Source organism: Panthera onca, chromosome D1 (assembly GCF_046562875.1).
Source record: "Panthera onca isolate mPanOnc1 chromosome D1, mPanOnc1 haplotype 2, whole genome shotgun sequence".
NCBI classification, from domain to species: Eukaryota; Metazoa; Chordata; class Mammalia; order Carnivora; family Felidae; genus Panthera; species Panthera onca.
Genome location: NC_138348.1, coordinates 9844767 through 9867409, shown reverse-complemented (window position 1 = coordinate 9867409; position 22643 = coordinate 9844767). Strand labels below are relative to the sequence as shown.

At 57.4% G+C, this 22643-nt stretch overlaps 2 protein-coding genes across 10 annotated transcripts in view; one reads left to right on the top strand and one right to left on the bottom strand.

Moving 5' to 3' along the window:
* The first annotated feature begins 8566 nt into the window (after positions 1-8566).
* Positions 8567-10603, top strand: LRRC10B (leucine rich repeat containing 10B). 2 transcript variants are annotated; one of them, XM_060606897.2, is made up of 2 exons: positions 8567-9606; positions 10137-10603. In XM_060606897.2, exon 1 carries the CDS (start codon positions 8567-8569, stop codon positions 9443-9445), a length of 879 nt encoding a protein of 292 aa, XP_060462880.1. In that variant the 3' UTR covers positions 9446-9606; positions 10137-10603. The 2 variants fall into 2 exon arrangements, with proteins under 2 accessions (XP_060462880.1, XP_060462879.1); XM_060606896.2 differs by having other exon boundaries at positions 8567-9888.
* A 3849-nt stretch (positions 10604-14452) lies between these two features.
* SYT7 (synaptotagmin 7) overlaps positions 14453-22643 on the bottom strand; it is a 62313-nt gene continuing 54122 nt past the window's right edge. For all 8 annotated transcript variants that reach the window (XM_078433555.2, XM_078433559.2, XM_078433557.2 and 5 more), the window contains 4 exons: positions 20599-20768; positions 20038-20152; positions 19301-19500; positions 14453-16861 (listed from right to left, as the gene is read on the bottom strand). In XM_078433555.2, coding sequence (XP_078289681.1) covers positions 16757-16861; positions 19301-19500; positions 20038-20152; positions 20599-20768 — 590 coding nt within the window. In that variant the 3' untranslated portion in view covers positions 14453-16756. The remainder of the gene's footprint in view (positions 16862-19300; positions 19501-20037; positions 20153-20598; positions 20769-22643) is intronic.

Here is a 22643-nt window from a genome sequence, read left to right as displayed (position 1 = left end):
GGCGCGTTTCTGCTGGGTGGCTCCGAGGTCCCATGCCTGCACCCAGCTTGCCGAGGAAGCTGGGACAGTGAGTTCGTTTCCGGCATTTTCACCTTCCACAGGAGGAAACGGGTTCTGTTTCCTGAGTCGGTTGGGATCGTCCGACGAAGAATGCTGAGGGGTCCGGGGATTTCAAATATCCTTCACATCCGGGTTAGCAACGAGAAGGAAGCGAGCGTTTGTGCAATGCCTTAGGCACTGCGCAGGGATGCTGCTTGCCTTCAAGGACACTCTGGGAGACATGGGGAACAGAGAGATCCCCTCCCTCAACTTCCCTACTGGTCTACCAACCTGCGAGGTCGCTGATGCAAAGGCGCCCCCTGGGCCGGGGTTCCACTGTACGTGGCGCCATCTGCACGGCGGGTGTGGACCTCACAGACACCTAATCAGGAGCTCGGAAACGCACCGTGGTGTGTCTGTAACTGAACTTAGCGAAGACGTCCATCGGTGGCCTCCAGGCCAGCTTCCTCAACCCCTCTGAATTTAAACTCTGTCCATTCGGGACTCAAATCCAATCTGCCCCTCCTCCCTTTCCTGCCCTCTTTAGCAGCGTGTGGAGCTTGCTCTTGGGGGGCAGGCAGCCACCTACGTGGACTCTCCCGGAGATGTGGACCCTCCACTGTGATCTTTGTGGGTTTTGGTCAATCCACACGTGTCCCCCCCGCACCTGCCCCGAAGCAGCTGGGACCTTCTGAGCTCTGGTTGCCAGGGTTCTGTGAACCAGCCTCCAGCGGGGCCGCACATGCAGCCCCTCGAGGTCTATCAGCTGCTGTCAGCACGCCAAGTCTACCTCAGAGGTGCAGAAACTTCTAGATGCTCTCTCTCATGAGACAGCAGTTCAAGGGTAGAGGGTTCAGGGGAGGGGCTAGCTCACCTCAATTTTGACTCTCCTGAGCCTTCTCCATCCAGACAGGGGCACTTGTGGGAAGCCTGATACATTCTTAGGCCACACTTGGTAAGGAAATTGTGGATTTCCTCTGCCCTGGTGTCCCCTAAGTGTTCCTGGAATGGTTTTCATGCCACCCTCTGCCTTAGCCCAGAGCAAGTGAAGCCTGAGCACTTTTGCGCGATGTACCCATCCATCTGTAGGGGTGCAACTCTGCCCCTTCTCTCCCACATACTGGTTGAGCCCTTCTCTCTTTTTGGGTGGGATCTTGGCCCCTGTGATGACACATGCTGGCCCACTCCAGGGCTTCTGGCATCAACTCCCCGCTCTCCAAGTTCAAAGCCACGCTTTTGGACCTACACAAAAGATTTCTGTCTCAAAACCCAGCTCCCGCAAGGCTATAGTCTGAACTCGGGTTTCAAAGCGTCTTTTGCAACTCAAAGGCAAGGATTTGATTCTTTGTTCTGAGTTTCCCTCCGAGAGAGCGAGCGAGAGCAGGGAATATAGGAAGCCAATTTAGTATCTGACAGATGGGAATGGGTGTGGGCAAATTGTCTACAGGGGAGCATTGGTTAATATCTCAGAATGACGAACCCCAGGTCTCATATTACTCACCGATGCTTCATGATAATTCTTCAAGAGGGGGTGACTGCGCCCATTCCAAGGCCGGGAGTAGGGTGAGGTGAGGGAGACGTCCTCCCAGGCACAGAATTTAGAAAAGTGTCAAAAAAAACACAAAAAAAACCTCTGCAATCCAGATAAATAATAGTGTAGTGCAGTCGCTGAAAAAATAAAAGTGAATGCAAAAAAAATCACAGTGAACAAAATACCAACACTTTAAGACAGGACAAGACCTATGGATTTTTCCTCTTGCCAAAGGCTCCAATGGGGTTCATCACAGCAATGATACTTATCCTATCTTCATTTGAAACTGTAAGGTTTTGCTCATTGTAGATTCTCTGCATTAATTTCAGACCAAGAACCATCGCATTGAACTATTATTTATGTTGATTACTGAGGTTTTCTTTGGCACCCCCTTCAATTTTGTGCCTTGCTCACCTCGCCCTAGCCCTGGGCTTCCTCCTCCAGATGTGAACATCGAGGTTCAGAGGTGGTGAGTGGCTCAGGCGGAAGAAAGGGCCTCACACGTGCTGGCCGTGCAGGCACAATGTCGCAGGCACCGGGCTGAGTGTGTGGCGTATCAGTGGATAAGGTCCCTGTCCTCACAGAGTTTGTATCTGGTAACAGGGGAAACACTTTCCAATCAAGTAACCCGCAGCTGATTATTTAATTACAATCGGGACAAGTACTTTGAAGGAGACACGTAGGAGCTCAAGAATCTACAGGATGGAGGCTTGACGGGCTCTGGAGGGTCCTGGAAGTACTCTCCGAGCAAGGAAAGTTGGAGCTGAAACCTTAAAGATGAGGAACGTGAGCCAAATAGAGAAGGAAGAAGAGAAGCCAGCATGTGTAGAGATCCTGGGGTGGAAAGAAGCTGGGGTGTGTGGGACACTGAGAGGGAGTATGCAAGTCAGTTCGGGCTGATTCTGTAACAAAGAGCCCCTAAGTCCAAATGGCTACACATATTAAAAATGCGTTTCTCAGGGCGCCCGGCTGGCTCAGTTGGCTAAGCGTCTGACTCCGGATTGCGGCTCAGGTCATGATCTCACGGTTCGTGGGTTCGAGCCCCGTGTTGGAGTCGGTGCTGACAGCGCTGAGCCTGCTTGGGATTCTCTGTCTCCCTCTCTCTTGCCCCTCCCCTACTCGTGTGCATGCCCCGTCTCTTTCTCTCTCTAAGTAAATAAACTTAAAGAAACCGTATTTCTCATTTGCCTCACAGTTTAACATGGGTCACTCATCTCCAAGTGGCGGGTTGGGGATCCGGGTCTTTCCACCTTTAATACTGCAGAAACCCAAAGAATAGAGGGTTGTGTCTGGATGTGGCATGTATCACTTCTGCCCATTTCCACGGGCCCGGTGCTCCATCCAGGGCCCCACCCCATCGGCCTGGGAGAAGTAGCGGGCTAGCCGCTCAGCGAGAAGAGGAGGAAAACAGAAGTCGTGACCCTCAGCAGCCTCTGCCACAGGGAAGGGGGCCAGGCCGGGCAAGTATTTGGCGGTCATGGTCGAGACTGGCATCTATAGTCTTAGAGCAGAAGACCCAGCTTGCCCTTGATCACGGATCCAGAAATGCATTTTTTTAAATATTTATTTTTTTGAGGGGGTGGAGAGGCAGAGAGAGAGAGAGAGAGGGAGAGAGAGAATCCCCAGCAGGCTCCACACTTGTTAGCACAGGGCCCGATGCGGGGCTCGAACTCACAAACTGTGAAATCATGACTTGAGCCGAAGTTGGAAGCTTAACTGACTGAGTCATCCAGGCGCCCCATAGGAATGTATTAATGCAAGGGCAGCTGCTAGCCATGACCACTGTGGCCTCTTCCTGGAGAAGAAGCTGTCATGCCCAGAACCTCTTAGGATGGTCAGGTTCCCGTCCATGGCATGGAGGTGTGGCCTTCACTCTCTTGGCCTCTTTTGCTCCAGCTCTGGTGTCCCTAGAAGGGAAAGGAGAGAACTCTCACCTTTCAACAGACCAGGCAGCTCACTCTCAGAGCTCAAGTTCCAGGGGAATGTGATCCTCAGATCATGTCTAGCCTCTAGTTTCTAGAAGGTCTGGGGAGCAGGCTGAGTTAGCCTCATGTGTTTGGCTACCCAGTGAAGGGCTCTGGTCTAATAATGGGTCAGAGACTACCTAGAATTTGCTAATAGGCAAATCCTGAGCCCAGATCACCACCCCTGCACTTGAGGACCTCTTTGCTCTGCCCTCTTGAACTTGGTTGAGGTTCCTAGGTTTGTCCTGTGGCTTCCAGGGTGCCCCTAGCTGCTCAAACACACGGAACCCTGGGGCCATGGATCAAAGTCTCCAAGTAGGGCAGTCCCGGCAGCCGTTTTGCTGTTTGGAGGATGGGAGCAGTCATTTGGGCAACGCTGGGTGGTTTCTCTAATTTCCCCCAACCGAGGGAGACCATGAGACACAGCAGGAGACGCCCAGACTTTGCAATAGGATGGACTGGCTTTGCCCCTTCCCGGCTGCATAACCTTGATCAAGTTACTTCGCTGAATGCATTTCCTCAGCAGTCAAAGAAGGGGTGCTTGCCTGGCAAAATTGCAGTGAAAGATCAATGAGACAGCCTACAGGTGCCAGTAAGCGATAACCATCATTCTCTTGTGGAAGAGAACCCAGGTGAGAGGTGCATCAGTTGCACAAACTCCTTCCCTCCCCCCCTCCCCACACCTTCCTTGCAGCTGCAGCCAAAGGGATCCTGTTAAAATATGTGTCAGATTGACGAGGGCACTTCTCTGCTCAAAGAAACCCCCCAGTGACCTCCCATTCAGAGTCAAAGCCTTCACAAAGGCCACGGACCCAGTGAGGTCCGCCCCCTCCTCACTAGCTGTCTCTGGACTCATCTGTAACCGCGTTCCCCCTTGCTCCCCCTCCCCGGGCTCCCTGCTGCTCCAGAATGCCCCAGCGCACTCCTGCCCCAGGGTCTTGGCACAGCCACGCCCTCTGCCCAGGATGCATTTCCCCTTGACATCTGTCTGCGTGGTCTACTTCCTCTCCTTCCCATCTTTTCTCCAAGACCATCCGGTCAATGAGGTCTCCCTGGCCACTCTACTTAAAATGGGGCCCTCGATCCTCCTTCCGTCTCTTTCTGGCTTTATCTCCTCCACGGCCTGACCGTGGCCTGAATGCAGCTTGTTGACTATCTCCACTTACAGGGATATAAGTTCTACGACGTCAGGGTTGTGTTGGTTTTTTTTTTTAATTTTTAAAAAAATGTTTATTTTTCAGAGAGAGAGGGAGCGAGCAGGGGAGGGAGACAGAGGGTCTGTCAGCTCACAGCCCGATGCGGGGCTCGAACCCACCAACTGTGAGATCATGACTTGAGTCGAAGTTGGACATGTTAACTGACTGAGCCACCCAGGTGCCCCCAAAGTCAGGGGTTTTTGTCTATAATGTTCACATTCACAGACATCCCCAGTGCCTAGACATACACATAGGGGCTTCATGTTTGTTGAATGAATACCTGAGTGGAGGCAAGGACTCAAGTTGGGGAGGGCTGCAGACCAGAGGAGTGAGCCTGGCATGAAGGACGTCGTCAATTTCCTTTTTCTCCAAATGACGGAGTTGGACCAGAGCCCAGGAGACCATGAGCCCGTGGGAATTGTGCACATCAATGGTGAGTTCCTGCCTCCACACATTTTTCTAGGGTAAGGATCACTAACTTCCTGCAGACATTTAACAGAGCTAAGCACCGTCCCTGCTCCACTGTTTCATGGTTTGGATTCAATAGGCTCAAATCCTTGCTTTCTAAGAACCCACGATACCTACACTCCGTGATCTTATTCTAGTCTCAGCAGCCACAGGGGTTCTGGCCCCAAAGAGGGGGCCTTGGCAAGGTCAGCCTGGTGGGGAAGGGGTGCCCGTGGGTGGGAGCACGGGAGGGAGACTTCTGGGTTACATATACTGCTTTTCTTCTCTTTATATGAAAGAAAATAGATGTATACCAAGTGTGACAAAATGTGAACAATTGTCAATGCTGGATACTGGGCACAGGCGTGTTTATCACAGAGAGCTTTGTACTTTTTCTGCGTTTCAAAAATTTATTTTAAAAAACCCCACAGATTTGGAGGTGGGCAGGGCAGTTATAGCTTGTGATTAGGCATAGAGAGGCCGTGTGTGTGTGTGTGTGTGTGTGTGTGTGTGTGTGTGCGCGCGCGCGCGCGCGCATGCAGAGGGGACAGCCAGGGTCTGAGCCCTCTCTCCCGCCCTCCCTGCTCCCCCTTCCCAGGTCTCAGTTTCCTGCCTTCCTGGGGAGCAGGGACAGGCTGAGAGGCCCCGTGCTGGGGGTGAAGCTAATTCATTAGTGACGCTCTCGACAAGGACTGGGCGCCTGCAGTGCCAGCGTGATTCATCAACATGATTGCCCCGCTGCCAGCCTGCGTGGGCCTGGAACGCCAGCACATTTTACCTTTACCCACTGAGAAGAGCCCGGTGGGAGGTGAAGGTACATGATCTACTCAGAGCAAGAAAAAGACTCTGAGCAAAAAGAGGGCTGGTCCCCTGTGCCCTTGACCCCAGGAAGCTCTGCCAGGCTGGGGCTGGGGTGCGGGAGCTCCTGTGACTCCTGCCCATGCCGGCACAGCCCACGAGGGCTGCCTGGTGCTGGAGTGCCAGCTCTGAGCCTTGTGCGGAGGGGTGGGGGCTGGCTGGGCTTCCTCCTCCACATCGAATGTTCCCGGGTTGGGGGAGGGGGACTGCTTGGGGGGCGGGGGAGGGGGGGAGGTACTCAGCCTCTTCCCCTGCATCTTGGCTGGGTTCTTTTTCCTCAGCTTTCTAGCCTCTGAGGTATCACCTCTTCCACAGAGTTCTCCAAAAGGAGAAGAGAGAGAGTTGGTGATAAAGGTCGGACTCATGGTGGTCTCTGGGTGGGGAGGATTGACTGAGAGAGGCACAGGGAAACTCGGAGTGATGGGAATATTACATGGGTGTTTACATTTGTCAAAACTCATCAAACTGGACACTCACCATCAATGCATTTCACTCTCCGTAAATTTGGTCTCCACTAAAAAAAAAAAAAATGTTAAAAAGTTTGGGGCAACTGGGTGGCTCAGTCGGTTAAGCGTCTGATGCTTGATTTCTCACGGTTCATGAGTTCAAGCCCTGTGTCGGGCTCTGTGCTGAAAGCACGGAGCCTGCTTGGGACTCTCTGTCTCCCTCTCTCGCTCTCTCTCAAAAATAAATAAATAAACGTTTTTAAAAAGTTAAAAGTTTTCATTGAATACTTACTATGTGCCAGGCACCTGTGCACTTGTCTGCCACCGGGGAAACTTACATTGCAGCTTACAAGTGGTTCTTATCCTTGCCTTGCCTTGGCCACTGCTCTCTGGCCCTGGGCTGGCCTCCCCCACTGCTTGCAGTGGGGATGGGAACCCCGGTGGGTCGAAGGAGAGGTTGCTGCCTGGACATAGTCACTTACATGGTCCCACCAGCCAGGTTCAAGGGAAGAGTTAGAGGCTCCCTTGTGAGAAAACTCATTGCCAGAGGTGGGGATCATCATTGTTTCTGGGTTTTTTTTTTTTTTTTTCATGTTTATTTATTTGTGAGAGAGAGACGGAGCGTGAGCAGGGGAGGGGCAGAGAGAAAGGGAGGCACAGAATCTGATGCAGGCTCCAGGCTCAAAGCTGTGAGCAGGGAGCCCAAGGCAGGGTTCGAACTCACAGACCGTGAAATCATGACCTGAGTGGAAGTCGGACATTCAACCGACTGAGCCACTCAGGCGCCCCATCATTCTTTTCTATTTATTGTTGTGATACATGATTAAGAGCACAAATCCCAGCCACGCAGGAGCGGGGTGACCTTGGGCAAGTTCCCCAGCTCAAGTCAAATTCTCAGAGCCTCAGTTTCTCTCCTTTGCAACTGGGGTATTGAGGGTACCTACCACCTCAGACGTGTTGCAAGGATTCAGTACAATGCCCTCAGTACAGCGCAGGGCACATGGCAGGCTCGCAGTAAATGGGAGCCGGTGTTTCTGCCAAGATCTGAAGCGGAGGGAAGAAGGCAGGGGCGCACCGCTGTTGGTGGGAGCATGCGCAAGAGAGTTACAGAAGGAGTGGTCATCCTTGGTGGCGCTCGGAGGGGCTCACGTGTCCCAGTCCTCTGCCCACCGCAGCCACGCACAGACCTTGAACACAGCTGGAGGGATGCGGCAGGAGACTGGAGTGAGTACACGAGTACGCGAACAAGGAACCTGTTGGGCAACGAGGGCGGGGAATGGGGGCGGAGCCAAGTCCCCACAAATCCTCAGCTGTGACCCACCCCGAAAAGGGCCAGAAAGTGACACTGTTGCGAGTTACTATCCTAAAGTGACCCCAGCGGGGAGAATGGGAGCAAGCCGGCATGACCGGGTCCCTCAGTCCCTCCCCGAGAGCCACTTGGCCAGAGTCCTGGTCGCGGGCCGGGTTTCCTAGGTCCTCGGTTCCTTCTTACTTGCCGCTCTGGGTTCCACACCACCGCACGCCCAAAGGCTCGCCGGGCCGAAGGTGTAGACAGCGTCGGACGTCGGGTCTGTGTTAGCACAGCGCCAGGCTTTCGCTGCGCGGACCTCGGGTTCCCTGGGCGTGCGGCGGATTCCGGGCGGGTCTCCAGGGCCGGCGCGGGGGGCGGGCCCGGGCGCCCGGACCCCACTTAGGCGGCACCTTGGCCCCGCCCGGCCCCGCCCCCTCGCCGCCTCATTGGCAGCCGCACACGCGTCGGGGGTTGCCAGGGCGACGGGTCGCGGAGCCGCGAGGAAGCGCGAACGCGAGCCAGTCGGCCTCCGGCGGAGGGAGCGGGGGAGGCCCGAGGGCGGGCGGCGGGGCGCGGCGCGCGGCGGCGGGGGCCCCGAGCGGGCGCCTCCTCCCGGCCCGGCCCGGCCCCCCCTCCCGGCGCAGAGGCAGGCCGGGGCGGGGGGCCCCCCCGGAGCCCGCGCGGCCTCGGCCCCGTCGGGGAGGCCCGGGAGCGGCCGGGGAGGGGGCGATGCCGGGAGGAGGCGGCGGCGGCGGCGGCGGCGGCGGAGGCGGCCCCGGCCGGGGCCCGTGACCATGGGCATCGCCGAGTCCACGCCGGACGAGCTGCCGTCGGACGCGGAGGAGCAGCTGCGCAGCGGCGAGCAGCAGCTGGAGCTGAGCGGGAGGCGGCTGCGGCGGCTGCCCGGCGCCGTGTGCGCGCTGAGCCGCCTGCAGAAGCTGTACGTGAGCGGCACGGGGCTGCGCGAGCTGCCCGAGGAGATCGAGGAGCTGCGCGAGCTGCGCATCCTGGCGCTCGACTTCAACAAACTCGAGCGCTTGCCCGACGGCCTGTGTCGCCTGCCGCGCCTCACGCGCCTCTACCTGGGCGGCAACCGGCTGCTGGCGCTGCCCGCCGACTTCGCGCAGCTGCAGAGCCTGCGCTGCCTCTGGATCGAGGGCAACTTCCTGCGGCGCTTCCCGCGGCCGCTGCTGCGCCTGGTGGCGCTGCAGTCGCTGCAGATGGGCGACAACCGGCTGCGCGCGCTGCCCGCCGAGCTGCCGCGCATGACGGGCCTGCGCGGCCTCTGGCTCTACGGCAACCGCTTCGAGGAGTTCCCGCCCGCGCTGCTGCGCATGGGCCGCCTGCACATCCTCGACCTGGACCGCAACCGCCTGGGCGGCTTCCCCGACCTGCACCCGCTGCGCGCCCTGCGCGTCTTCTCCTACGACCACAACCCGGTCACTGGGCCCCCGCGCGTCGCCGACACCGTCTTCCTCGTGGGCGAGGGCGCGGTCGAGCGCATGGCCGAGCGTGACGAGCCCACGCCCCGGCCGCCGCCCCGGCGCCCAGCTCGGGCTTTTGAGGATGAGGAGGAAGAAGACCTACTCATAGGGGGCGGGAGCTCCCGGGCTCTGGGGCCCCCCGGGGGCAGCCTCCCCGCCCTGGAAGCCGCCCCAGGACTGGGCACCTGAGCCTGTGCTCTGGGTGATGGACTTCGGCCGTTCTGGGAGGAGGGGCTCCGGGAAGGACTGTGGGAACGGTGGTCCCCTACCTTGGGGCAGCGGAGGGACCTCTTTGGGCAATCTGTAGGGGACGGGCACGCCTGGGGGCCATCTTCAAGTATTCCTGTTTGGTAAGGAGACTGCCGCCTGGCTGATCTCTGGGCAGTCCTCGGACCGAGAAGTCCGGACTCAGTCAAGTTCCCTATGGCTCTGTCGGGTCTCTGACATCAGAGTCACTGACCGCACAGTAGAGATGCTGGCTTCCTCCTGGAACCAGGGTCACCGCTCGCTGCTGGCTGAGTCTGGATGCCCAGGCTGCCGTTCCAACCCCCCTCCTCCTGGAGTTTGGATCTCCTAGACCCTACCCTTTCTGGTGCAGGAGCCGCTACCTCTGGGGTGGACCACACGCCTGTGTGAGACATAACTGCCCTGGGAGAAGGGCCTGGGCCACGGGCGGGGGCTTGGGATTGGGGCCGGGGCCCAGGACAGAAGTCCTGGAAACTGGGATGGGGGCCCTAACACCGGAGCTGCCCTTACCCCTCCGCTGGGGGTCTTCTGCACATCCCTCCCTCCCCAAGCCCTCTTAAATTTGCATGGGGGAAGGGGGGCGCTTAGAGGGCAGGGTCTCCACCCCCACCTTTGATTCTGTTCTGTTCTCTAGGCATGGGCCCGGAATCTTGCTGGGAGAAGAGAGCTCTCTCTCCTTTCCCCACAGCCTGAGCCTTCCAGCTGTCGAGTTTGAAAAGAAGCCACTGTGCCTCTAGGGCCTCCTGCGCGGAAGAGAGAGGTCCTCTGCCCTGGGAGGCTGCTCCAGAACCTCTCCGACTGCCTGTACTCTCCATTCCCTTAAATGGGCACAGACAGGGTAGCTGGCACGGTGTGGGGCAAGGGACAAGCACTGTGTGGCTCCGCTCCGTCACCAGGGACAGCCTCGGGGTGAGGAGTGGGGTATCGCTCTGCAATTCCCAGGGCCGGATCTTTCCCATCCAAGCAATAATGGGAGGAGGGGGCCAGGGTCAGGGACACTCAGGGACACTGTCAGGGGCAGTGGCCCCATGTGGTAGTGCTTTCTTTAGGAAGAAAAAAAAACCTGGCTGTAAACATAAATTATATTTCTTGGAGAAAGAATGTGCGTTTCCCACATGCCTGTTTATTTATAAGCCCTGGGAGGGAGCACCGGGTCCCATCGCTGTGGGGAACCTGGGCTCCCTCCGGCACTGCCCTCTTGTCCATGTGCCCCAGCTCTGCGTCAGATTGGCTCTGGCCAACAGTTGTGTCCTGTCTGGGGAACAAGTGCTTGTCCTTGGTTACAAATAGCTCTGGCTGCTCAAGGCTGGTCTCTTGTCTCGCTCTAACTTACTCTGCCTGCCAGGCACCGTTCTCTGCCCTCTCCAGCTTAATTCTTAGGTTCCTGACTCTCAATATAATTTGAATCTCCCTCAAGCTGGGCTGACCTTTCATCTCCCGCTGGTGCTAACCCCCGCCCCCGCCCCGCTGTGGTTCTATTCTTCTCTCTCCCTCGCTCCATTTTCCTTTTTCTCAGTCTCCCCCTCTGTATCTTTTTTTTTTTTTTTTTTTTTTTTACTCAGTCACGGTATTTCTTTCTCCCCTCATTGTTCACGGGGAAAAAGAAGATTTAGAGAAAAAAAGATCCTAAAACCTCAAGCCTAGAGGCTCATCTCCCGTGAGAAGCCAGGTCACCATCACCATGGCAACGGGGCTGATGTCATACAAGGCCCAAAGGTCAGGTCTGGCCCAGCAGCTCTGTTGGTCACTGGACTGGGCCCGGGTTAGGAGGAGGCTTGGGGTGAAAGAGAAGGGCCTTGAAAGGCCGGGGGTGGGGGGTGGGCCATGTCTACAGTGCCCCACGTGGTCCGAGGCGGTCAGCGGCGGGTGGGCCTTGGGGGAGCATGGCAGGGAAGCTGTGCAGGAGCTGTCTGTGTATCAGGGAGACGGGGATAAGAGCAAGAAGGCAGGCAGTGGGGACAGTAACGACAAAGGAGCAGAGGCAGTGGCAGGGCTAGGAACAGGCCCAGCCAGGGAAGGGACTTGTTCATCCGCGAGTTTCAGGCCTCCTACCCCAGGGCTCAATCCACGCCACGGGAGATCCCCTCTGTCCTCGGCTGATGGTCAAGGTCTCGGTGTGGAATGGGTGGGACGTGCTCTTGCTCTCTCCCAGAGCCTCCCCACGGCCAGACCTGGTCGGCAGAGCAGCAAAGGGTGGGGTATGTGTGCATGTGGACCCTTTTCTTAACTTTGCTACAGTCATGCCCTGCTTCCCACCCATCCTCAGGGGCTCAGGAAAGCAGAACACGGTGTTTGGGAACAGGGAACCCTGCCCAGGAGCCCCTCCCTGCTTCCAATGCCACCACATTGGCTTGTTCAGCCACCTGTCCCAAAGTTTCCTTAAGACACCCGGCACTCTTGTTCTGAGGATGGACATTTATTAGCACACCTGGGTGCACCACACAGAACATGTATTCAGACAGGGATCTCTGCCCGGGGTGGGGGGGCTTACAATCTAAACAAAACACAACACACACACATACACACACACACGCGGGACACAGACACGGGGACCGGGGCATCTTCAAGGGACACGGATGGTCAGGGGAGCCACAGGCTGGGGCATACAGCATGTTCAAGCGTTGTCCTTCCGTTGTCTTTGGTAGGGGAGGGAGAGGAGAGCAGGACGTGGCCCAGGATGGCCTTCCAGAAAGCAGTAGCATCCAGGAGGGACTTGCATGAGGAAAAGAACACCAGAGGACAGTGGTCCCAGGCCCAGGGAGGGAGGGGCAAATTTCTTGGTGAAGGCATGGATGAAGAGAGAGCCAACAGAGTGAAGGCAGGAGAAGGCAAAAAGTCCAGGAGGAGCCCCTGATCCCAGGGCGAGGGGCTGTCCCGTCTGCCAGGCTGAGCTGTCCCTGCTTCCCGGCCCAGCTTTCCAGAGCCATTGTTCCAGAGAGATCCTGAACAGAAGTTCTGGCAAGGGGTGCTCTTGAGGCTACTTACCTGACCCTAGGGCTCCCTCTAATCTCTGGGACAGAGATCAGAAGCCAAAAGGAAAAAAAAAAATCCACCTTTTAATGGGACACTTAAGCCAGGTTGTAAGAAATCGACGGGGCGGAAGGGGAGAAGGTGGGCAGCTTCAGGTGGGGGTACTCAGTGCCACGAAAGGAAGCAGCTAGCTGCCCACCCCAGGTGCTGGGGAGCAGGGGCGCGACGGCCAGCAGGTGGACACATGGTAACAGGTGCACTTGCCCCTTTTGTGTCTGCGACACATGTAGCACCTTCCTTCTAAAGTACCCTGAGAGCTGCCAGGCCTCAGCTTCCCCCAGGCTGTGTGTGGGGAGGGGAGGAAAGGGGTGGGGATGGTTATTGCTTTTTTTGTGAACTAAAGACCCTGGCCTTGGGGAAGGAAATAACTTGCCTGGGACCACAGTGACTAGAGAAAGAAGACACTGGGGCCCAGTGTCCTCAGACCGGGACTGGCCACGGCCTCTTTTGAGTGGGAGAGACTTTTCTAATCCTAAAGGATTAAACCAGAAAAGGATGGCGAGAAGACAAAGATCCAGCCAACACAGACCTGGATCCCTTTCCTTGTCCCAGCGAGGACCGGGAAGGAGACACTGGTCTGAAACCACAATGGCCCAGCTGGCATCAGGGGACAGTAGGGCAGGTGGAGGGCCCCGCTTCGGATTGTCTGACCTGCCTTGGAGGGGGGTGATGGTCCCCTGGGGACTGAGGGAGGCCGTGTGCTCTAGAGGACCTCAGGGAGACTCTACTCCCGACAAGCCTTGCTTCAGGCCTGATTGGGAAATATGGCTGCTCTCCTGCTTGCTGGGCAGCTGGTGGGTTCAGATTCTAGATCCGAGGACGAGCTGGAAGCTCAGGGAGGATCTCATCACCAGTGAAGCCAAATCCCGAAGGTGACAAGGGGAGACTCAGTCCCAGGCTCCCCATCCCCCTCACCCCGCTGCCTCTTCCCCTGGGAGGTGAGGTAGGGCTGGGACCCACGGAGGAAAGAGCCGAGGCCCTACTTTGTCACGATCCTTTATTAATCAGAACGGGCCCTGCCACAAAAAGCAGGGCCCATTCCCACAAAAATATGATTTTGTAAAGAGGAAATCTTGCTGGCTTAGAGGGTGCGTGTGGTGGAAAATTTTTTGTATGGTTCTTTTTTCCTTTTTTTTCTTCAGTTTTTCTTCATTTTCTCTTCACTGCAATTTTTTTTTTTTTTTGTGATAATGGGTTTTGTCTTTTTTTTTTTTTTTTTTTAAATAAAACACTTGCACTCAAGGACTCAAACACAATACAAACAGTGGCCACCAACCCCACCCCTGGGGTCCCAGCCGGGCTGGGGGCTCTGGCCCCCCCCCTTGGCTTTTATTGTGGCTGTTTTCCTTGTCCCTTCCCTGGCGTCTGGCGCCAGTGGGCAGGTGCGGGGTCCTGTGGCAGGTGGAATTTGTACAGCAGTTACGTAGGGAGATGGTCACAAGAAAGGATACCTGAACAAGATAACAACCAAATCTAGGGTGCCCACAAAGACGGCAGATGACGCTCATGAAGGGACCTGGGACACAGTGGAGAAGAGATAGATGGGCCCAGGCCAGCCTCAGCTATCCCTGGAGACTCTGCAGGGGGAGGGGCAGGGGGGCCTCGCTCTCAGGCTACAGTAATAATACTTTGCTCCCGGGTAGCACCTTCACAGTCCTCCTGCCTCAACCCCCAGGTCAGGTGACGGCGGCCTCACAACCTCCCCTATGAGGTAGGTGAAGTATTATGACCATCATTTTACAGATGGGGAAACTGAGGCCCCGGGAGTGTGGGTGATCTGCCCAAGGTCCTGGGATGTTGGCAGGGCTCCAGTGCCCTCCACCCATCCTCAAGTTCCCCCATTCCCTGTTCTTCTATAGGCCTAGCCCACCCCCTCCTCATCCCATACCACCCGCCTCCTCCTGTGCCAGCCCACCGGCCCCTGGGCCCACCACTTGCCACCCCTCCCCCGCCTCTGGGCTGCGTGTCTTGGGGGTAGGGGAAACCCAGGTGGGTCCGATTGGGAACAGACTCCGCCCAAAGATGCTCTCTGCATATGATTGGTTAATAGCTCCATGGGTGGGGCTGGGGAAAAAAGGGATGCAGTTGCCCCGCCCACTCATTGCAGGTTGGTTCAATCCCTGAAGGCTCCAACAGGCCAGGGGACATGGGGCGGGGGCTGGCACCGAGAGGTGGAGGGGCACGGGATCTGAGGGAGGGGTGGAGGATGACAGACCCCTCGCCTCTCAAGGCTTTCCACAGCACCCTCGGATCACGTCCACACAGCCCTCGGAGTTGCTGCCCTCCCAGCGGAGGCGCTGGTCCCCAGCCCGCCCAAAAAGAACCCTGCAGTTGGGGCCGGCCCTCAATCTAAGCAAAGCTACAACAGAAAAATTGGGATTTACAAGAAATGTGGGTGACTATTTGCTTCACATAAGTACTCCTCAATCTACAAAATGATTCACTTACTCTGTGTGATATTCCTCCAGATCCTAGTGGGAGGGGAATGGGGCCAGGGTGTGAGATTCAGTGTAATACATGTGGGCAGCTCAAGGGGAAGCCTACTGAAGGAAAATGGTTCCCCAATTCCCATGCTTTTGCCGTGCTCCGCAGGTGGGGACCCTAACCTTATCCAGAGTCTCCCCTGGGGTCAGGCCCAGCTCAGGGGAGGGGGGGGGCAGGGGAGATGGGGTGTAGAACTGTGGTCCCAGATAGCAGCCACAGATGTGGTGTCCGGGCGCCACCTGGTGGCGTGTGTCAGAAATGTCAGGCCCAGGCTCCTGGACCCCTGGACTTGAGACAGTCGCCAGCTGCCTTGTATCAGTATCAGGACCCTGGTGGGGATGAGCAGGCTTAAGCAGGGATCATCTCGGAATCTGCTGTCTCCAAGGGGAAGCCAGTTTTAGTCTCTGCAGCCGCTGAGGCAGAGAAACCACAGCTTGTGTGGGGCAACCTCAGAACCTGCAGCATCCTGGACTTTTCCTGGTTTCCTGCCTGACCTGAGGGGCAGAAGCGGCTGCTGGGGAAAGAAGGTGGGGCCAGAGACTCCTGACTGCGAATGGAAGGGAGGGTCTGTGAACACGGGGGAGGGGGAGGATGCAGAGGTTCCAACAGCGTGGGGGGGTGGGCACCGGGGTAGAGATAGGGAAGGAGAAGGAAACTGGGAAGCATGGAGAATATTGCCAGCTTGGCTGGGATATGAGATCCCGGAAGGCTGAGGGTGTCTGCATGATGGTGCTGGAGAAGAGAGCTAGTGGGGGGGGCTTGGGCCCTGAGAAGGAAGGGAGGTGAGTCCTGGTGGAATGTGATGCATACAGTAGGTGCCTAAAAGGTGTGAAATGATGTGCAAGAGATGAAATTGCTAGGCAGGGAGCTACTGGAGAACACTGAGCAGAGAGGGGCTCGGGGTGGAGGCGGCAGGAGGCAGCCACGTTCTCAGCCCGGCTCCACTGTCTGCCCCTCTCCCCCCCACCCACCTTTCCCCAGTCCCCCCTTCACCTGCCTCTCCTAGCCCACCCCCTGGCTCTGTGCGTAGACCTCTCTCAGCCTCCTGCCCTGCCTCACTTTATGAAACCCTGCCCTCTCTGCACTGCCGGCCCCGGGGGTGGGGACAGGGTAAGAGCGCCCCCACCCCCGTACACACACACACACACACACACACACACGCACGCGCGCACACAGTGGACACGACGCAAGGACACAGGCTGCGGCTCCAGGACCCCGGAGCGGGCTATATACTATCCTTGGCATTCAGGGCCCAGTCGGCACCTGAAACTGCCCGGGGAATGGGCCTTTCCTGGCCAGGCCGGGGCCAAACGCCCCGGCCTCCCCTCTCCTGGGCCTGCATCGGGAGCTGGGGAGGAGGCAGCTTCTCTCCACTCCAGGCACTGCCTTAAAGAAAACGGGGGACCGTGCCCACCTGGCGGGCCTCTGGAGGGATCTGCCCGTCTGCCTGTCTGGCCTTCACACTCTCCCTCACTTCTTTAGTATCAGCAAGTCAGGAAGGAAAGGGGCAAAGCAGGAAAATGGCTCCCAGAGCCCCTCCCCCAGAGCTGGACAAGTGGAGGATGAGGCTGGAACTTCCTAGAAACGGGGCCCAACTGACTCCTGGGACCCCTCCATGGCCAAGCCCTCAGGGTCCTCCCCTCACCTACGGCGGGGGGCCAGGCCGGGCATTGTGCATAAAGTGGTGAGGGCATGATGGGGACCCGGGCCCTCGGCCCCCTGGGCCTCCCTTGGCCCCACTTAGGCCTTCAGCTGGTGCCACTGGGCCACCGGCTGCCGGGGACGGGCAATCATGTCCTTCCAGTGCTTCACCTCCCCAGGCCCGCTCTTCCAGGACAGGTAGATCTGGGGAGAAAGGGAAGAGCACGGTCTCAGTGACACTCTCGGAGGAGGCATCGGCCCCTGCCCCCACCGGGGGTGACACTCCATCTCCTCAATGACACCCCGAGATCGAGATCTTGGGGACCAAGGGACCTCCGCCCACAGAGACAACCTCCCCTCAGAGGCTCCCTCCGGCCTCCTCCCTGCCAGCAATGACCTACTTTCCTAGTGGCACTTCCCTCCGGGAGCCTGGGCATGCCTGGCCCTTCCCAGTTAAGACTCCTGACCTGCTTTGCAGTGGGGGATGGGGGTCGAAGGTGGGGTGGAGACGGTCTGTTCCCACGCCCTTCCCTGCCCTACCTGTTGGCTGCTGTCAATCTCTCCTGCCTTACGAGTCCTCCTACCTCCTCACCACTTACTGCACACTGAGCCCCGGGTTCGGGGCTTTCTACACACAGATCATCCTATCCTTACCTGTGCGGCAGGTATAGGATCCCCATTTTACAGATGGAGAAACAAAGGCGTGGAGAGTGAAGAAACTCACCCACAGTCAAGGAATTTGTAAGTGGTGCGGAGGAATTTAAATCTAGGTCCTTCTGGCTCTGCACTATCAGCCCAATCCTGCAGCCTTCTGCGTTAGGGGCGGCCTTGTGGCGCCGTGCACGTGGTCCTCCAGCTGACCCCAGCCTTGTGACCGGTGGCCGGTTAGAAGCATAGGGCTCCCTGAGCTACCCAGGCCAAAGTGAGAACCAATCCTCCTTCACCTTGGTTCGGTCAACAGAAGATAGGATGGTTTCAAAAGCAGCTATAATTTGTATCTAAAGGACACCCAACTCGAAAAGGCTAAGCTTCAGAAAAGCTTAGAAGTAGATGTGGCTATGTGGCCCTTGGCCCCAGCTGGTCAAGGAGGGGGCTTAGCAGGCCTCAGGCCTGCTCGGAACACATGGTCCTGCTGGGGTATGGGTGACGCCACCCTGAGAAACTGTCCCACCTGTGACCACAGGCTGGCCAGTCATGCTCCCTGGGCCATACCAGGTGGGGGGCAGGACTCAGGTATCCTCTTTGAGGCCCCCTGCTTCCCTTAGCCCCAGGAGCTAAGTTCTTCAACCCCATCTGTCTGAGGCTTGCCTCCACCTTGGCCCCCTTCCCTGCGGGGGCCCAGGCCATCCTTTCCCATTTACCCCCATTTACCCCTGGGTCGCGCCAGGGGTAAGACCAGGTGATCCATAATCTCTCCTCACGGGCGTCTGGCATCTGTCCTTCACCTGGCCTGCCCTGATCACTGGCTTCCTGCACTGCTCCTGGTCAAAGCTCCGCGCCCAGATGCACAAACATGCCCTTAGTAGGAATGTTTCAAAAATAACTTTTATTATAATGGCAGCTAACACATACCTTCTAAGCACTGTACTAGGGGTGTCGCCTGTGAGGTTAGGACTGTCTTACTCTCATCGTGAGAGGAGGAGATGGGGCGCAGAAAGGTCATGGCTGTCGAGAGGGGGGCTGGGCCCAGGAGGTCTGATTCCCAAGCCCAACCTCTCAACACTAAAACCATAAATGAACACAGGGACAGACATTTCAAAGTAGAGAAACAGAAGGGTTTGTGTCACAGAATCACATCCTGGAAAAACCGAAGGCCTGGCATGGATTTTTTGGTTAGTAGATGATGAGAAGAGGTCACTTTCTACAAGGAGGATACCCACATATCTCAGGCAATTCTCACACCATTGGGTGAAGTGCTATAGGGTTGGTACTATTAGCTCCGTTTTACGAACGAGGGCACTTCGGGCGCCTGGGTGGCTCAGTCCTGTTGAGCATCTGACTCTTGGTTTTAGCTCAGGTCATGATCTCATGTTTTTTTGAGTTCGAGCCCCACATCGGGCACTGCTCTGGCAGCCCGGAGTCCTCTCCCTCTCTCTCTCTCCCTCTCTGTCTGCTCCTCCCCCACTTGCACTGTCTCTGTCTCTCTCCAAATAAATCAATACACTTTTTTTTAAAAATGAGGACACCGCAGGTAAAGAGAGACAAGTGACTTGCCCAAGGTCACACAGCTTTTAGTAGCAGATGAGGTGGCAACTGAAGCCAGGTATTTGGAGTCTCGCTGCAGCTCTTGACATTGGCCCGCATAGCTTGCCCTCTGAAGATGGGACCTGGGTGACGTTGCTCGGAGGTCCTTACCTTGCCCGAGGGTCCTGTCCAGCAAATACTCTTTTGGGGACTCAGGGCGCTTCTTTCTCCCACTTCCTTCTTTCCCTGCCCTCCCAGTGGTCTGTCCTGAGCTGCTGAACCCACAGGAGGACACTTAAGGGAGATTTTGTCCTAGCCTCTCATTTTCAGATGAAATGGAGGCCCAGAGAGGGGAAAAGACTGGCCCTTCTCTCTCCTGCTGCTCAGCCCTGAGCTCACCTACTACCCCTGCTCCTTCTTGTGAGGACAGGTGCGTTACCCCTCCCACGAGGCCCCTACCTTGCCAATAACGTCATTGCGGCTAAGCTTGTCCTTGTCCATGACAGTGATGATGATGGTTGTCTCCCTCAGTTTCTCAGTGGGGATATCAAAGGCAAAAGACTCATTGAAGATAGGGTTCAGGTTCCTCTTCATCGTCACTGTCTTCTTCTTCTCTACCCGCTTGTCCTTGTACATCAGCCACACCTTCACGTAGGGGTCTGGCAGATGGGTAGGAGAAGGGTCAGATGGGCAGTGTGGGGGGCTCCTCAGGATCCCCCTCCTTCTCCAAGTGTGGAAACTGGGGCAGGAGGGACAGGGACTGTAAGCTTTCCCCAGAAGGTGAGGAAAGCCCTAAGCAACAAGGAGAGGGATCTGGGGACCAGCGGATGGGTGAACTGGAAGGGACCTCAGCCATCACCCAGGGCCCTATTGTGAACAGAAAGGAGGAAACCCAACCCCACAGAGGCCGAGCCCCACAGTAGTCTCCGAGCTGAGGCTGGAGCCCAGGTCTCCCACCACAGTGCTCCCCTTCTCTCTGATTCTGGTAAGGGGAGAGTCCAAGATGATGCTGACCCCAGGGGTGCTCCAGAGGGGGCCACCTAGGGCTCTAGGGTAGAGGAGTTGAGACCAGAGGTGGGGTAGGACGGTCAGGGGTGAGTGCCACAGCTCAGACCCTGCTTTCCACATCCAGCATGACCCTCACGTCCCCACAACTCCCCAGTCCATCCACCCTCTGTGATGACAGGCCCCAGCACCTGATGTGCCCCCGATGTCCATGGCTTTGAGGTTCCGGGCTTTGATGATGTTCACGATGATGGAGTTGGCAGAGGGGTTGTAGCAGAGAGACAAGAGCAGCTCCCCTCGGCTCCCCTGGGAGGGATAAGGTGGGGGGGGTGAGCCTGGGCTTTGGAGAGGGTTGTCCCCCAGCCTTGCCTCAGCTCCTCTGGGAGGGAGAACAGGAGGGCTTGGGGACTAGGGGAGAGGGGACAGTTAGAGAACTCTGGCTGGCTGGGGTGCTTACCCACCCCCATCTGTCACCTCTGTCACACCTGGTGTCCCCTCATCTGGCAGTTCTGGGCGCCACCCCCACGCCCCATGAGCCCCCACTCCCTGAGCAGAGTCCAGGTTCCTTGTCACAGCTCAGGCAATTCTCCCCAGCGCGGTGCACCAGCTCTGAGACCCAGGGCGGGAACTCCGCTGTCCTGTGCACTGGCTGCACCTCCCCCCCCCCCTCCTGACATGCCAGGGGACAGGACCAGATCTGCCAGCCCTGACCTGCCAGCCCCCAAGCCAGGGACCCACAAGTGGGGCCTTACACTCCCATCGCTGCATGGCTTCAGATCCTTCCAGAAGGTCTGCATCTGGGTCAGGTCCACCTTGTTGAGAGGGATGGACACCTCTCCAATGGGGTCATTGCGGCTAAAGCGGTCGTAGTCCAGGACCTGGAGGTAGAGGACCCTCTGCACCACCTTCTCGTAGGGAAAACCTGGGGGACAGACAGCCTGGGTGAAGAGTGAGACAGAGGGGCCACACAGGGCCTGGGCAGGGTGATGCTCCAGGGCAGGGAGGCCCCGGGAGGAAGAGGGCCGGCCCCCGTGCGGTCCCGCTGCCGCCCCACTGAGGCACAGCAGGCAACAGCCGAATTCAGACCTTCCCGCAGCATTAGCAAGAACTGTCCCCGTCACATCTGTCTCTCTTGACGGTTCTCCAAGGTGGATGGCATCTCGTACGTTTCACAGAAGAGGAGACTGAGCCGCGGATGGCTTAAATTACTTGCCCCAAGTCTCCCAGCTGATAGAGAGCAGAACGGGGACCACTGACCCACTCGTTTGTCACATGGCTGTCTTGGTGGCCGGGCAGCGGCCCCAGTGCACAGTGGGAAGCCCTGCCACTGCCGATCATCCCGAGACAAGCCTGGGCTGGTGGCCCTGTCGGAGGTGGCCACGGCCACCAGAAGCCAAGTCCCAGGAGGACTCGAGGTGGAGGAAGCGGCAAAGACACAGAGACAGGAGTGGATGCTTGTCCTAGGACTCGCGCTTCCCCCCTGCTTCCTTCCAGGGCATCGGCCTGTCCTTCACTGTTCCTCAACAGATCCTGCGGCTGTCCCCTTCTCCTCCCTCATCCCTGCCGCTGGCACATTTTGCCTAGAGAGCCGCGAGAGTTTCCAAACCGCCCTCCCTACTTGCACGCCTTCTCCTACCGTCCATTGTCAACACAGCAGAGTGATCCCTTAAAAATAGAAATCACATCATGACACTCCCTCGCTTAAAGCCTTTCAGTGGCTCCCAGGGCACTTAGAGTAAAAGCTGCGTGCCCTGCCTTGGCTTCAAGTCCTTCTGTACAGCCTGGCCCGCTGACCTCTCTCTGCCCCTCTTGTGAGCACTCTTGGCCGGCGATGGGCTCTCACCGCACCAGCCTCCTTCCCGGCTTTTCGGCACCCGGCTTCTCCTGCCTGGTGGCGCCTCCGTGACCCACCCTGGCCTTTCCTCTTCCTGAACAGGTCACCGCTTTCCTTCCTGACATCCCAGACGGGGTCGGATCCCCTGCTCTACGTTCCAGCAATTTCTTTTCACGTCACACACCCCGGGGCTGTCACAGAGATGTATCTGTTTCCTTGAGTCTGACTCCCACTAGGCGAGGATTTCCAGGAAGGCATCGCTGCCCTCAACCACCGGATCCCAGCATCTAACGCTGTTTCTGGCACATAGTAGGCACTCAATAAGTATTTGTTTAAGTGGATCAATAATTGGAAGAATGAATGAATGCCAGCGAAATGGCCTGACCGAGCTGCTGGAGTGTGCCGGGGTGCAGCGGGAGATAAGACCAGAGGGAGAGCCAGGGGAGGGAGCCTGAGTGGGATGGAAATGGATGGTAGGAGGCCTTGGGGAAGGGCTGAAGCCGGAGTCATTGGACCGGGGAGGCTTGGTCAGAGGAGGGGCCGGCCTGGGAGGCACAGGGGGTCTAGGTCAGCCTGGAGGCCTGAGATGGTGAGGGCCTGAACTAGGGTGTGAGCAGGAAGGAGAGAGGACACTTAACACCTCAGCCCGACTGGTGGAGAAGATGAAGGGAAAGAAAGAGCTCTGGAGGATTCTGGCACGTTCGGCCAGATGCTAGAAGCAGAAATGCCTCTGAGAGGAGTGGTGTGCTGGAAGGGGAAATCCTATGTTCCCCAAGTCCCCAGCCTCTGAATTTCTTCAGGGCTTCCTCCTCAGACCGAAGGGGGCTCTGTCTTGTTCATCTGGGAGTCCCCCCTCCGCACTGCCCCCCGCCAGGGACCTGCCCAGGGGACCTTTGGCATCTATCCAGGTGAAACGCATGAGGACAAGTGTTCTAGAAACGGTGGCGGCTCCAGGAGGTCGCC

Bases quoted from the DNA above. Each gene is read 5' to 3' on its own strand.
- LRRC10B (XM_060606897.2), top strand. From the start codon at position 8,567: ATGGGCATCGCCGAGTCCACGCCGGACGAGCTGCCGTCGGACGCGGAG.